At 55.0% G+C, this 13,830-nt stretch overlaps 1 protein-coding gene across 4 annotated transcripts; it reads left to right on the top strand.

The window, feature by feature from the left end:
• The first annotated feature begins 468 nt into the window (after window positions 1–468).
• LOC123352069 (serum amyloid P-component-like) lies at window positions 469–12,818 on the top strand. 4 transcript variants are annotated; one of them, XM_044991786.1, is made up of 3 exons: window positions 469–535; window positions 9,251–9,323; window positions 11,673–12,818. In XM_044991786.1, exons 2-3 carry the CDS (start codon window positions 9,260–9,262, stop codon window positions 12,293–12,295), a joined length of 687 nt encoding a protein of 228 aa, XP_044847721.1. In that variant the 5' UTR covers window positions 469–535; window positions 9,251–9,259; the 3' UTR covers window positions 12,296–12,818. The 4 variants fall into 4 exon arrangements, with proteins under 4 accessions (XP_044847721.1, XP_044847720.1, XP_044847719.1 ...); XM_044991785.1 differs by lacking the exon at window positions 469–535 and adding an exon at window positions 1,866–1,883; XM_044991784.1 differs by lacking the exon at window positions 469–535 and adding an exon at window positions 2,438–2,467.
• The last annotated feature ends 1,012 nt before the right edge of the window (window positions 12,819–13,830 follow it).

Here is a 13,830-nt window from a genome sequence, read left to right as displayed (position 1 = left end):
CAGAGGTTCTGACTGAGCTTGGTTTACAGAACCGCTCGCTAGCAATGCCAACAGGCTTCATGCCTTGTTTTGACACTTTTTCTCTTGTGTATCCTGGTCAACACGTTTCCCGTCTTTGGCATGAATTTCCTAGTGTGTTTGCCATGGGACTAAGCAGGCCGAGGTCTCTGCACTCAGAACCCTGCACTGTGTTTCACTGTTTAGTGTTGTACAGCGCCCTGAGCAATCCCACCTGGCTATCGGTGCAGCCTGCTAGGCTCTGCAGCTCCATGGCCCCTCTCTACCACAGCTGCAAATATTTGCTTTCAGTAGCTCTTACTCATTAACCTGTATGGCCATGAGGTGTTCTTTGCCCTGGCACAGTATTAGAGCAACCTGCAGAGCAGGGGATATAGACCTGCAGCTGCTCAGCCATTTGCTTCCTTTGTGAATTCCTGCCCTCCTGGCTCTCCCTTCTGGTTCGCTCTGCAGGGGCTGAACATGGAGAAGTAGCTGCTTTGGTACCTCGCCCTCTTGGGAGCTGTTGCACAAACAAGTAGGTGATGTGACAGGTGGGCTGAGCCCTGTCTGTCTGCCTTCCAAACAGCTGCAAACATTCCAGGAAGCTATAATCACAAACCTGGGGCCAGGCCCATATCCCAGAATGAGCTGCCCGCTGCAGTCCCTGCCTCAGCGCAATGTGAGCTCAGCCACTCTGCACCAGCGGCGGCTCCTCTTCCTGGGTAGAGTAATGTGCTTAGTGCATCTGGCCCACGTTGGCCCTCAGAGTCCCTGCAGCTGGAGCCTTGGTTTGTGTATGAGCTGACTGGGCTGTCCCACATGACCGTGGCCTTGCCACCTGGGCCCGGTCATGGCGCTGCAGGACCTAGTCCTTGGGTTGGGGTCATGGAACCATCACGCTCAGGGCTTCTGGAACATGCTTTGGCCTCACACATGTATTTGCCCTGGGAGGATGTGTTCGGGATTGTGGGGTGGGACGGGAGTATTCGTGGGGGGGAGGAGGGGAGCTCATGGGGCCTTCAAAAATATTGGTGAGGTGAGTTTGGAGGAAGGACCCTGCCTCCCCCCCCCGCAAACGAGAACACAAGCAGCAGGGAGGAGGGGAGGCAGCTCAGGAGGGAAGGGATAGCTCAGTGGTTTGAGCATTGGCCTGCTAAACCCAGGGTTGTGAGTTCAATCCTTGAGGGGGCCACTTAGAGATCTGAGGCAAAAATCAGTACTTGGTCCTGCTAGTGAAGGTAGGGGGCTGAACTTGATGACCTTTCAAGGTCCCTTCCAGTTCTAGGAGAATTGGTATAGCTCCAATTATATATATATATATAGGTTGGGGGAGGGGTTGGTCCAGCAGCAGCAGCCACAGTGTCTGGTGACATTCCTGGCCCACAGCCATCAGGGAGGCCAGTGACTTGCCTGGAGAGAGGGTGGGGGTGGTGACTGCATGCCAGGCACAGCTCCATGGGGCCTGTGGCCTGGTCTCCTGCCCCTTGTGGGCAGCAGGAGGCTGTGTCCTCTGGGAGGGACGGACACATCAGCAGGAGGTGCTGGCAGTGGCCACAGTGCAGCCTGGATGATGCTTCCATGGATTGGGGGGCGGAGGAGGTGGGCGGCCTGCCCACAATTGGGTGCATTCCCCTGGGAGGGGGCTGCATGCAGCACACTGAGCCAGCTGGACCATTAGGACCTGGCAGCCCCTGGTTGAAGTGGGCTGGGGTCTGCAGATTTTAGCTCCTATAACAGGCCCCACTCTCCTATCAAGCATTCGTGGGCAGAGGGGCCATGGAGACTAAGCGGCCCCTCCAGGCAGGATCCCAGTGTGCTCAGGCGGCGTGGCTGGCTCTGGCCAGGTGGCAGGTCTGCGAGCTCCTGCTGCTCTAAGCAGCATGGTAAGGGGGTGCATCCCGGGGGACAGTCAGGGGACAGGGAGCAGGGGGCGGCTGGATGGGGTGGAGGTTCAGGGGGGCAGTCAGGGGACAGGGACTGGGGGGCTTGGATAGGGGGTGTGGTCCTGGGGGACCAGTTAGGGGAGGGGGGTCCCGGTAGGGGGCAGTCAGGGGACAAGGAACAGGGGAAGTTGGATGGGTCAGGGGTTCTGAGGGGGCAGTCACAGGGTGGGAGGTGATAGGGGGCAGGGGCCAGGCTGTTTTGGGAGGCACAGCCTTCCCTACCCCGCCCTCCATACAGATTTGCAACGCTGATGTGGCCCTCGGGCCAAAAATTTTGCCCATCCCTGGTCTAAACCATCCAAGACAGATGGCTCCAGCCTCCTTTTGTAAACCTCCAGGGAAGTAGCTTCCTTGACCTCCCGCACCGGATTGTTCCATTGTCCTACTGTTCTTGCAGTTAGGAAGTTTTTTCCTGAGATTTAATCGAAATCTCTGTGCTGTAGTTTGAACTCATTGCCTCTTGTCCTGCCCTCTGTGGCAAGAGAAAACAACTTTCCTCCATCCCTATTATGGCAGCCTTTCATGTATTTGAAGACTGCTGTCTTGTCCTTAATTTTCTTGTAACTACCTGACTTTTGTGACGCATGACTTGTACTCACTTAAAATCGCTCTCTTTGTAGTTAATCAATTTATTTTACTGTTTTATCTAATCCAGTGTGTTTATATTGAAGTGTTGGGGTAACTCCATTTAAGATAATAAGCTGGTGTATTATTTACTTAAAGGAATAATGAACTTAATATAGTTGTATTGTCCAGGAGAAGACTGGGCAATACAGGACATACATTTCTGGGGGAAAAACAGGGACTGGGGGTGTGTTGGGGTCACCCTGCATTTTAACCAAGGCTGCTGAGAGCCAGTGTGTAACCTGAGTGTGGCTGGCAGGCTGCAGTTTCGTACAGACACTCGGCGTGGCTTGCATGCTGGAGGGCTGGTTGTGAGCTGCCCAGGTGGGAGCTACTTCGGCAAGGCATTGCAAGGCACCCAAGGTTGCAGGGCAGAGGCGACACAGTCGGCTCTTTAGCCTGGACTGCACCCTGGTACATCACCGCGGTGCAGTGAGCAGGGTTTATGCACAGCTTTTGTTACTTTAAAGGCGGTTTACCCTTTAAGCACTGATATAGCAGTTTGAAGTGAGTCTCGAGTGTGGTGTTTGGAAACAGTCAAAGAGAGTTTACAGTTTGTTGTTTTCTGGTTACTTATTTCGGGTGAGGGAAGTAGAAGCAGTAAAGCATAAATATGAGCACCAGCAAAACGACCACAAAGCTCCAATCAGCCAGATTAGAGCGAGAAGACAGTGATAAAGAATGCGAACTCCAAAAGTGGCAGGCGGAGACAAGAAGCAAAGAGCAGAAAGCTGCCCACTGATGAGCCATGAAGCTGAAGGAAAAAGAAACAATTGCCCTCCAATGAGCCCTAGAAGCTGAGAAGCAAAAAGAAGAGAGAGAAGCTGCTGCCCATAAATGAACCATGGAGTGCAAAGAGAAAGAGGCCCTAGAAGAGGAAAACGAGAGGAGGTATAATCTGGACATGATGGAAAAACATGGACTGATCCCAGCATCACCAGTCTCTCCGTCCAATCAAGGAACCCTCAGCTTGGACAAGTTGTGTCCTGCATGCAAGGGAACAGACTGCACTGAAGAATACTTTACCACTTGTGAGGTACGTAATATTCCTGAGGACAGGAAAGTCTCTACAGCTTTCTGGTAAAGAGAGCATGTAGTTAATGAAATGCTGGTTGGGGAAGAGTTGAGATATTCTGGATTTTAAAAAGCCGTTTTTCAAAGGTTTCAAATGATTTCTGAGATGTACATGTTAAAATTTAGAAATCTCAAGAAAGGTGCTGGCATGAGTCATAGCAAATATCCCTACAAGATGTGTGACCTAATGAGTAAATGGGTAAAGGGTAAAGGGGCAGAGGGTTATAGCTAGTTATTTGCTCTCTTTGCTCAAGAACATTTCCTAAGTATATGCACTGATGAGATTAAGAATAGTTTATGGGATTAAGAATAGTTTATGGGATCTCTAAAATCTATGCAAGAAATCGCCACGCAGGCTGATGCCTTTGTGCAAGCCCAGATGTCCAATGAGCACAAGTCACAGAAGGAGGGGTACAAACCCACTGTAAAGGGGGATCCTGTTTTACCCCTGAGAAGAAGGATGGTGGTTGGGAGCCCAGGCACTCACAACCCCTGCTCCCCCCAGAATTGTCCCTTCTTGGAATTCCCCATCACAAACCTCCCGTGAAGGAGGGGGGTCCAAGGAAGTGCTTCCAGGGTAACTTTACTGAACACCTGAGGAATCAGTGCCCTGAGCTAAAAGAAATTAAGCCCCATCCAACCATAATAATGCAGCTGTTCTTAACACAGAAGCCCCAGGGGCACCTACAGTTCACCTGGTGAGTTTGGTTAGGACTGACCCGGAGTGGGTAGATGTGGAATTGATTAAGGTTGCCAGAGCAAATAACAAGGAGTACATAGTGTGGAGAGACACTGGAGCCCAGGTCTCTTTGGTCAAGGGAACCATGGTCCAAACCTGTTACCTGACCAAGAAGTGGAGCTTCTGGCAGTGGGAGGACAGAAGAGTCCTGTACCTTTAGCCAAAGTGCATGTGGAACGGGAAGGTTTAGAAAGTGTCTTGACAGGAGGGGGGCTGGGTTAGTATCCCCATTGAAATGCTTGTTGGGAATGATATTTTGCACATGGCTAAGGCTAGTCATGTGGTAACCCACAGCAAAAGGGAACATTGAACTGGGATCCCAGAGGCGAGTGGTAAAGTTCCAGAGACTTCTGGAGAGGAGGGCAGGGGGAGGGAAGGTCTCTCAAACTCCTCTGCAGAAGAAGGAAGCAGTGTGTTTCTGGGTGTGGGAGGGGTTGAGGCTGGTTCCTGCATGGCAGAGAACAGCAGCAAAATCTATGAGTCTATGCCAGTGGTACCATTGGGGTTAATTAATGCAGACACCACTTTGCAGAGGCTGCTCAACCAAGTATTAAACAGTTTGCAGAGCTTTGCAAGGCCAAATGTGGATGACACTGCAGTGTTTAGCAACACTTGGGCTGTCAAAGGTTCAAAGCAGCAGGACCAGTCATAAAAGCCTGTGAAATTGGAGCAGCCCAAGTTCTGTATGTGGAACCCTGGGTAGGGGGAGGCCAAATATCCCCTGATCCCTTAAAAGCTGAAGTCACTGTAAATTGACCTGTACCTCACACCAAAAAACAGGCCCAATTTTCCATAGGTCTGGTAAACCATTCCAGAAGGTTAGTGCGTGGGTTCAGTGACACTATCTGCAGTCACAAAAGACAAAGCCTGACCTGCCACCAGTGGCTAACTGACTGCAGCCTTGAAAGGGGGAGGTGTGACGGAATTCACCCGTGTTCACACCCTACACACTGTTGTAATAACCTTTGTACAAAGAATATCTTGTGAGGTATCATTTGAAAACTCAGAATTTGCTGGTCAGAATTGTTGTGTAAAATACATGTGGCAACGTATGTAAAGTTATAAGTAAGACTAAGATTTAGTCAGGGGTATTTTTAGTAAAAGTCATGAACAGGTCATGGGAAATAAACATGCGACATGTCCATGACTTTTACTCTAAATACCCCTGGCTAAATCTTTGTTGCTCCTAAGGTGCTGCTGCTCTGGGAGGCCCCTGGGCACTGCTGCTCTGGGGGCCCCTAAGAGCTGATGGCTGGCCCCTGCTCTGGTGGCAGGAACGGACTGTCTCTGGCTACATGCTGACCTGAGGCCCTGGGGACTGCTGTCCAACGGCCTCCGGGGCTGCCCACCGGCTGCTGCTCAGGACACCCCAAGGGCAGCCCTTGGAACCACTGCTGCTCTGGCAATCCCCTGGACGGTCCCCAAGACTGCTGCTCGGGTGGTCCCTGAGGCCAGCTGCATTGGCTGCTACTTGGATGGTCCCCAGGGCCAGCTGCTTGGCTGGCCCTGGGGTCAGCCATACTGGCCACTGCAGCTGCTGAAGTCACAGAGGTCGTGGAAAGTCACATAATCCATGACTTCTACGACCTCCGTGACAGACTCTCAGCCTTAGTGATAAGATTCCCCTGTCTGGTGTTATTAACACATGTTCCAAATTCCACGGCCCTGCTCAGGCAGAAGTGGGCAAACAGGCCTGTCCTACACAAAGGAATGAGTGCCTGAGCATTTAAGCACTAAACAGATTTCTCAAGCAGGGAGGGAAACGAACAGGTGAGGAGAAGCCAGCCGGGAACATCCTGTCACATCAACTCTTTGTCTCCTAGTGCCCAGCTGGGAATGCTTTTCAAGAGAGGGACTGAAACTATAAAAAGGAGAGACACACACGCCAGGCAACCCTCCTGTCTCTCCCTGCCCATTGCAATCCCTGCACCTGAAATGAAATGAAAAAGAAAGCATATGTTGGACTCTGGGGCAGGACTCTGACCTGACCATCCTGAAAGCATGTGGAGAGAAACTTTGCCTGAATTTGATGGAGTTGGTTAAGTTAGACATTAGTGAATGTCTTGTCTTTATTTTTCTTGTAACCATTTCTGACTTTTATGCCTCATGACTTGTACTCACTTAAAATCTCTCTCGTAGCTAATAAGCTTGTGCAGTTACACACAGACACTCAGGCTGTGGCTTGCATGCTGGACGGCTGTTTGTGAGTGGCCCAGGTGGGAGTTGTTTCAGCAAAGCATAGCCTTGCAGGCAGGGGTCACACAGTCCCCCATTGGTCTGAACTGTGCCCTGGTATGTCACAGGTGGACCCTGCTGCCATGCAGTGCAGGGAGGGGGGCATTGCCGTCTCTGCTGGGGTTGGGGAGGAAACTCCCAAGACTGTCTGAGCTCAGCCAGTGCCTGATTGGGCTTCCCTCCGCACCTGGAAAGGAAGGTCTGTGTGTTCCCCAAGGGGTCCAACGACCCATGTGCCATCCTGTCGCCAAGGCTGGAGAGGCCGCAGCAGAGCTTCACCGTGTGCCTGAGATCCTTCAGCTACCTCGCCCAGCCCTACGGCCTCTTCTCCTATGCCCCCAGGGACACAATGACGAGATCCTGCTCTGCCGGGAGAGCCCCACCGAGTATCAGATGTACATGGGTGGGGAGCCCCTGACTTTCAGTGTCCCACTGAGCAGCTGCAGCACCCAGTGGGAATCCAGCTGCTTGGCTTGGGACTTGGCACAGGGCTGGTGCAGTGGCAGTGAACAGGCCAAACTTAGGCAGGAAGTGTTGCCGAGGGCTGAGCTGGTAATCGTCCTGGGAAAGGACCAGGACTCCTACTGGGGCTCATTGGATGCCGATCAGGAGTTTGTGGGGGAGAAAGCGGAGGTGAACGTGTGGCACTATGTGTTGTTGCCTGAGCAGGTGGGGCAGCTGCACAAGGAGAAGCTCCCCAGCCCCAGGCTGGACAGAACAGCCCTGAGTTATCAGCTCCAGCCTAGGGGCTGACAGAGCCCTGGGCAGCCCACACCCAGGAACCTGGCAAGGGGACCAGTACGAGGGCCCTGGGAGATGGAGGGAGCCACCCAGCTGCTAAGCCCTGGACGCTGGGAGCAGGGGAGATGCTTTTCACAAGTGACTTGGGATTTTGGGTGTCTCGGTTTGTGGGACACCTGGAAGGGCCCAGCTCCAGAGGGGGCTGAGCAACCTGCTGCCAAGAGCTGGCCCGGCCAGGGCCCCCAAATCACTTGTCGCTTCTGAAAACTTTGGCCCTTGTCTGGGCCCGTTTGTGCCTGATGAGCTTCTCTGGAGGCCCCACATTTCTGTGTCACTATCGAATCCAATGAAGTGAGGAAACCTGCCCGGCTTCTGCCAGAAGGACTCCGAAACCAGCAAGGGGATGGCGGGAACGGTCTGCTGGGAAAGGGCAGAAGCCTCCCGTGCTGAGGCCGCGAGCTCCCCAGGAGGATGGGGAGATGGCTGGGGATTGGCCCTCAGCACAGCTAATGCACCGATCCCTCTGCTGCACCGACTCCATGCCGCTACCCTTCACCACACAGAGAGCTGGGCCCAACCGGCTGCTGGCCATAGTAGCTCATGGTGAAACCCTGCAATCCTGCCCCACCCCGGCCTTTCCCATTCCTGCTGCCAGAGCAGGGCAGCAGCCTGAGCCAGGGGCACATTCATCTCTGCGCTGAGAGCTGCCCGGACACTGAGCAGAACCAGAGCCCATTGCCGGGACCCCAAGACACTGATGCCTCGGTGCCCCAACGGGCAGGCAAAGCCCCTCCCAGGGCCTCTGCCTCCTGCCATGGGGACTAGTGCTCACTTTGAGCTGCAGCCCTTCAGAATAGCAGGGTTGAACTGGGTGAGATCCGCTTCCACCCGTCTCCTGACAGAGCCAGCCAGGGAGCTCCAGCCAAGCCCCCCAGCACCTGGCCTGGCTGCCCCTCCGTGCTGCTGTGAACACCCCGTCAGCACCAGCACAGACCCTCCCTCCAGCACTGATGTCACCTGCCAGGGGCATGACATGACACGCCAGCCCTGGGACCCGGAACTGCTGCTTCCCAGAATGCTTCAGCCAGGGAATCGGCTGATGGGTTAGAAGCCACTGCGGTCTCCTGGCACCCAGCAGGCAAGTCTAGTGGGGCTGTGGGGAGAGGGTGTTTCTGACCCTGGACGAGGGTCCTGCTGCGCCTGCACCCAGCACATAGTGTAACAAGGAGCCGTGCTGGGCAGGGCCATGGTGCCTGGGGGTGATGGACAGAGAGCGTGTGGGCAGCCCATCCCCCCTTTACCTGGCCTGGCTCTATTATGGCAGGTGGGGTTCCCTGTGGGCTGAGCCCCCCCCCATCCCCCTCAAAAGCTGCTGTCCTGGAGCCCGTCCCATAGCCAAGGTAAGCCGGAGGGTGCTGTGGCTGGAGGCTTTGCCAGCAGCTGTGAGAGTTCTGGCCCCAGGGCCAGAACTGTAGCCACGGCTGTGCCAGATGCCCTGCATGGCTGCATGTGGCTGTCCGAGCCCTTTCCTCTCCCCGCCCCCTCCACCGGGAACAGCCTGTCCCTTCTTGAGAGAAGCTGTTGAAAGTGCGGCTGGTTTCCTGTGTGCAGCTCTAATGAGTAACTGCCATTGGTCACCAGCTCCGCAACCTCCCAGACCTACCCCCTGCAGCTGCAACTCTGCACCCGACCTGCAAATACTGGAATATTGTTTACACATCGATTCTGCTGCCGTCACCACTGGGGATATAAATCAGGGCTGGTCCCCCCGGTCCATGCATTTGGGGACTGGCATTGCCTGGGAGCAGGTTTCAGGGCAGAGCAGTCCAAGACCTCCCACCTCCCTTCTCCACATTCCTGCCCCTCTGACGCTCCCCTCTGGGTTGCTCTGCAGGTGAAGAACATGGAGAAGCTGCAGTTTTGGCTCCTTGTCATCGCTGGCTTCTCAGGAGCCGTCGCCCAGACAGGTAGGGGTAGAGCCGGCTGTGCCAGGGGATCAAGCCCTGGCTGAATCTGCAGAAGGATGGGGCTGGCAATTGACTTCAGCAGGGTTTAAGATGGCCCTTGTTACTGCGATGCTGCTGCTGCTGCTGCTGCTGCTGCTGCTGCAAAAAAGCAAATGTTATTTTAGGTTGCATTACCAGAGGCATGGCATGCAAGTCACGGGTGGTGATAGCACCGCTCTACTCAGTGCTGGTGAGGCCTCAGCTGCAGAACTGTGTCCAGTTTTGGTCCCCAATGTATAGAAAGGATGTAGATAAACTAGCAAGGATCCAGAGGCGAGCAACAAAGATGATCAAGGGGAGGGAATGCAGGCCATATGTGCACAGGCTGAAGGAACTGGGTATGTGTAGTTTGGAAAAGAGGAGATTAAGGGGGAGTATGATAGCGGTCTTCAACTACGTGAAAGGCTGCCATAAAAAAGATGGAGAAAAGTTGTTCTGTTTTGCCACAGAGGGCAGGGCAAGAGGCAAAGGTTCAAACTACAGGACAGCAGATTTAGATGAAAAACTTCCTAACGGTAAGAACAGAAGGCCAATGGAACAGACCCGAAGGGAGGTCGTGGAAGCTCCTTCACTGGAGGTTTTCAAAAGGAGGCTGGAGCCATCGGTGTTGGATGGCTTAGACACAACAAATCCTGCACCTTGGCAGGGGTTAGACTAGATGACCCTGGCGGTCCCTTCTAACCCCCCGGGTCTATGATTCTGTGGAGGATCCTTCCAAACCCTCTTCCTGGCTTGCTTGTTGAGTGCATGGGGAGGGGACGAGCTGGGCTGGGTGCTGGGACCCTCACTCACTCAAGCCCCTCTGCTGCAGTGGGCCTGAGTGCTGGGGGAAGCTGTGAGCTGTCTCTGCCGTCACAAAATTCCCAGGTTCTTGGCTCAGCAGCTCTTGGCACTGAGAGTTGCCCCCACACAGCAGCTGCAGAGAAACAGGGGCGAGAGGAAAACAAGGGAGGGAGAAATAGGGTGACCAGATGTCCCGATTTTATAGGGACAGTCCCAATATTTGGGGCTTTTTTTTATATGGGCTCCTATTATCCCCCTCCCCATCCTGATTTTTCACACTTGCTGTCTGGTCACCCTAGGGAGAAAGGAGGTTGGGGGAGGACAGGGCTCCATGGGGCATCAGCCAAAGCACCCACCTCCCAGCGCTAAGTCTCATTGCCAGATCTACTGCACAGCCTGAGACAGAGGTGCCTGGGCAGAGCTGTGGGTGGGGGGAGACCAGGGCTGGGATAGCAGAGGGCTGCGGGTCAGGACTGAAGGGTGTATAGGGCCCTTTGCACAGCAAGAGCAGAGGCCTGTGGATTGTGGCTGGTGGCCATGGGCAGAGGTGAGTGCGTGCGTGGCTGGGAAGGGGTGTGAATGTCCAGGGGTGGGAATATCAGTTTTTCTGCAGGCCAGGGCTGGGGGGCAGCCCAGACTGGAAGGGAAGCAGGTACCGAGATCAGGGTCCCATCTCGGCACAGCGTGAGAGGGAAGCTCACCCTGTCAGTCCAACCTGTCCCTCGCCGGCCAGGACTGAGCCTCCTGTCTGAGAACCTGGCCCAGGTTCCATCCAGCCTCAGCAGGCACAGGACCAACTCCTCAATTGGTGCAAATCAGCAGAGCTCTGGTGACATGACTCATTGTGCCTCCATTAACACCAGCTGCAGCTCTGGCCCCACATGTATGAGAGGCTGAAATTTCCTGCGCCTGAGCACCCAGGGGCACAAGGAGCCGCTCCCCTACAGGAAGCGAACAGCAGCACCCCTCACAGGGCACTTTTCACCAGGGGATCCGCAGGCATCATGCAGATGAGCAGGGATGCACTCACAGATTGCCCCGTCCCCGAGCAGCCACCGGGGGGTGGGTCCCAGTGACTGTTTGTGCACCCCCCTGACTGAACTGCCCCCCCAGCAACCTGTCCCCCCTGCCCGAACTGCCCCCCCAGCACTCTGCACCCCCTGCCCAACCCCCCCAGTACCCTGTACCCCCTGCCAAAATGATCCCTAGCACCCCCAACCAAACCGCACCCTGCACCTGAATCATCCCCTCAGCCCCCCCAAATCTCCCCGGCAGTACCCTCCATCCCCCTGCCCGAATCACCTCCTGGGGTCCACCCCATGCCCCAATCCCCCCCAGCTCTGTGCTGGGCTTGGTAGGGAGCGCTCTGCTCCTGAGTCTCTAGCCCACTTCCTGCAGGGCTGGCAGGGCAGCCAGGCCTCCTGTTTGCCCAGTCCTGGGGCAGCGATGGGGCAGGTCAGGGCAAGAGCCAGGCTGTGACGCTGGCACCCAACCCAGCCTCACTGACCGCCTGTGTCTCCCTGGCAGATCTACACGGCAAAGTGTTCGTGTTCCCTACGGCGACTGCAACTGCCCACGTCATCCTGAAACCGAGGCTGGACAAGCCGCTGCAGAACCTCAGTGTGTGTCTGAGATTCGGGTGCGACCTGACCCGGGCCTACAGCCTCTTCTCCTACGCCACCAAGGCCAAGGACAACGACTTCCTCCTCTTCAAACCCAAGCCCGGGGAGCTCAATCTGTATGTCGGAGGCGAACTGGTCACCTTCAAAGTCCCAGAAGGAAGAGACACAAGCACTGGGTGGGTGCATGTCTGTGCCAGCTGGGAGTCCGCCACCGGCATAGCCGAGCTCTGGGTGAACGGGAACCCCTTACCCAGGAAGGGGCTGAAGAAAGGCTACTCTGTCAGCAACCAGGGTGTGCTTGTCCTGGGGCAGGAGCAGGACACCCCGGGGGGTAACTTCGACATAAATCAGTCGTTTGTCGGGGAAATCACAGATGTGTACATGTGGGACACTCTGCTCTCCCCGGATGAAGTTAACCTTGCCATGAACAATGGGGTCCTGCCTCACCTCATCCTTGACTGGAGAACCCTGAGCTACGAGACCAAAGATTATGTTGTCATCAAACCCAGCCTGCTCCCGGTGTACTGAAGGCCCAGTGCAGCTTGGCTAGTGGGGCCGGAAAACGGGTGGGGGCGCAAAGCAAGGGAATTGTCTGTATCATTGTGGTAATGTAATAGACCTGTTCAGCCTGCGAAGGGAAAGAGACAGGTGCGCTCCGGAGATCTGCACATGGGCCTGGGACCAGGGAGCTCCTCATGTCTATCTCCAGCTCTGACTCCAACTCCCACTGGGACCTTGGGGAATCACATGGGCCAGATTTGCAAGGGTGCTCACCCTGTAACAGGGCCAGCCACCTCCAAGCAGCCCCTAGTGGCCAGGGGTGGATCTGCAGTGCCCTGTCTCAGTTTCCCCTCTTGGACTCTAAATAGCTCCTCGAAAGCCTTTCATGAGGCCAATTACAAACAGCCCTTTTTAGGGTCTTGTTTATGGTCATAAAATGCCAAAGGATTCAAAGAGCCCCCCCGCCCAGCTTAGCCTATGAGCAGACCTCTCTACCTGCCTTGTCCAGCGCCCCAGCGCTCCAAGGGGTCTGCAGGCAAAGCCAGACACAGACAGCATGTTTTGTGGAATCAGTCTCTCCTGCACACTGATGCATTGTAGCTCTCAGAAACAGGGAGGGTTGCCATCTTTTGCATTGCTGGTAACCAGACCTCCAAGGCCCTGCCCCTTACCCCACCTCTTCCCCAAGGCTCCGCCCCTGCTCCACCTCTTATCATGAGGCCCAGGCTCCTTGTCCACCTCTTCCCCCCATGGCCCCACCCCAGTCAATCACTCCTTTCTCGCCCTATTCCCCTCACTGAATCATCTCCACTTCCCTCCCCTCACCAGCTGGCCTCCCTCTGCTCTGGGGCTGCAGGAGCTGCTGCAGTCTGACAAGGAGCCTACCTGCAGGTAGGAGGTGGGCTGGTTGAGTAAGGGCTGGCAAGGTTTAATGACTCGGTGCCTCTCCCCACCCAGCGGTAACTGCCCTTTTGATGTCCACTCAGTACATCTGACCGGACATTGTCAGGTCCCCTTTCAACCAGACTTTCTGGTTGAAAAGCAGGCACCTGGCAACCAAAGAAACATAAGAACATAAGAAAGGCCGTACCGGGTCAGACCAAAGGTCTATCTAGCCCAGTATCTGTCTACCGACAGTGGCCAATGCCAGGTGCCCCAGAGGGAGTGAACCTAACAGGCAATGATCAAGTGATCTCTCTCCTGCCGTCCATCTCCAACCTCTGACAAACAGAGGCTAGGGACACCATTCTTACCCATCCTGGCTAATAGCCATTTATGGACTTAGCCACCATGAATTTACCCAGTCCCCTTTTAAACATTGTTATAGTCCTAGCCTTCACAACCTCCTCAGGTAAGGAGTTCCACAAGTTCACTGTGCGCTGCGTGAAGAAACAGCGTGGATAACTGTTCAGACCCCCTTTTAGCCACCTGCACAAGGCCTGGTGCCACGCGCCCCCGCCCACCGGTTCTCTCTCAGGCTGGGAGAAGAGGTCTGACCACAGCACCCGTGTCGCTGGGCCCTGCAGGTCACCAATAACCACGCGCACAGCTCAGCTGAAAGG

Source organism: Mauremys mutica, chromosome 17 (assembly GCF_020497125.1).
Source record: "Mauremys mutica isolate MM-2020 ecotype Southern chromosome 17, ASM2049712v1, whole genome shotgun sequence".
NCBI classification, from domain to species: Eukaryota; Metazoa; Chordata; order Testudines; family Geoemydidae; genus Mauremys; species Mauremys mutica.
Note: the sequence above shows the minus strand (reverse complement) of the source record. Positions and strands in the feature narration are given on the sequence as shown.

Coding starts and splice junctions, on each gene's coding strand:
- LOC123352069 (XM_044991783.1), top strand. CDS start 3,412: ATGGAGTGCAAAGAGAAAGAGGCCCTAGAAGAGGAAAACGAGAGGAGG. Junction 3,604..9,250: donor AATACTTTACCACTTGTGAG/GTACGTAATATT, acceptor GTTGCTCTGCAG/GTGAAGAACATGGAGAAGCT. Junction 9,324..11,672: donor AGGAGCCGTCGCCCAGACAG/GTAGGGGTAGAG, acceptor TCTCCCTGGCAG/ATCTACACGGCAAAGTGTTC.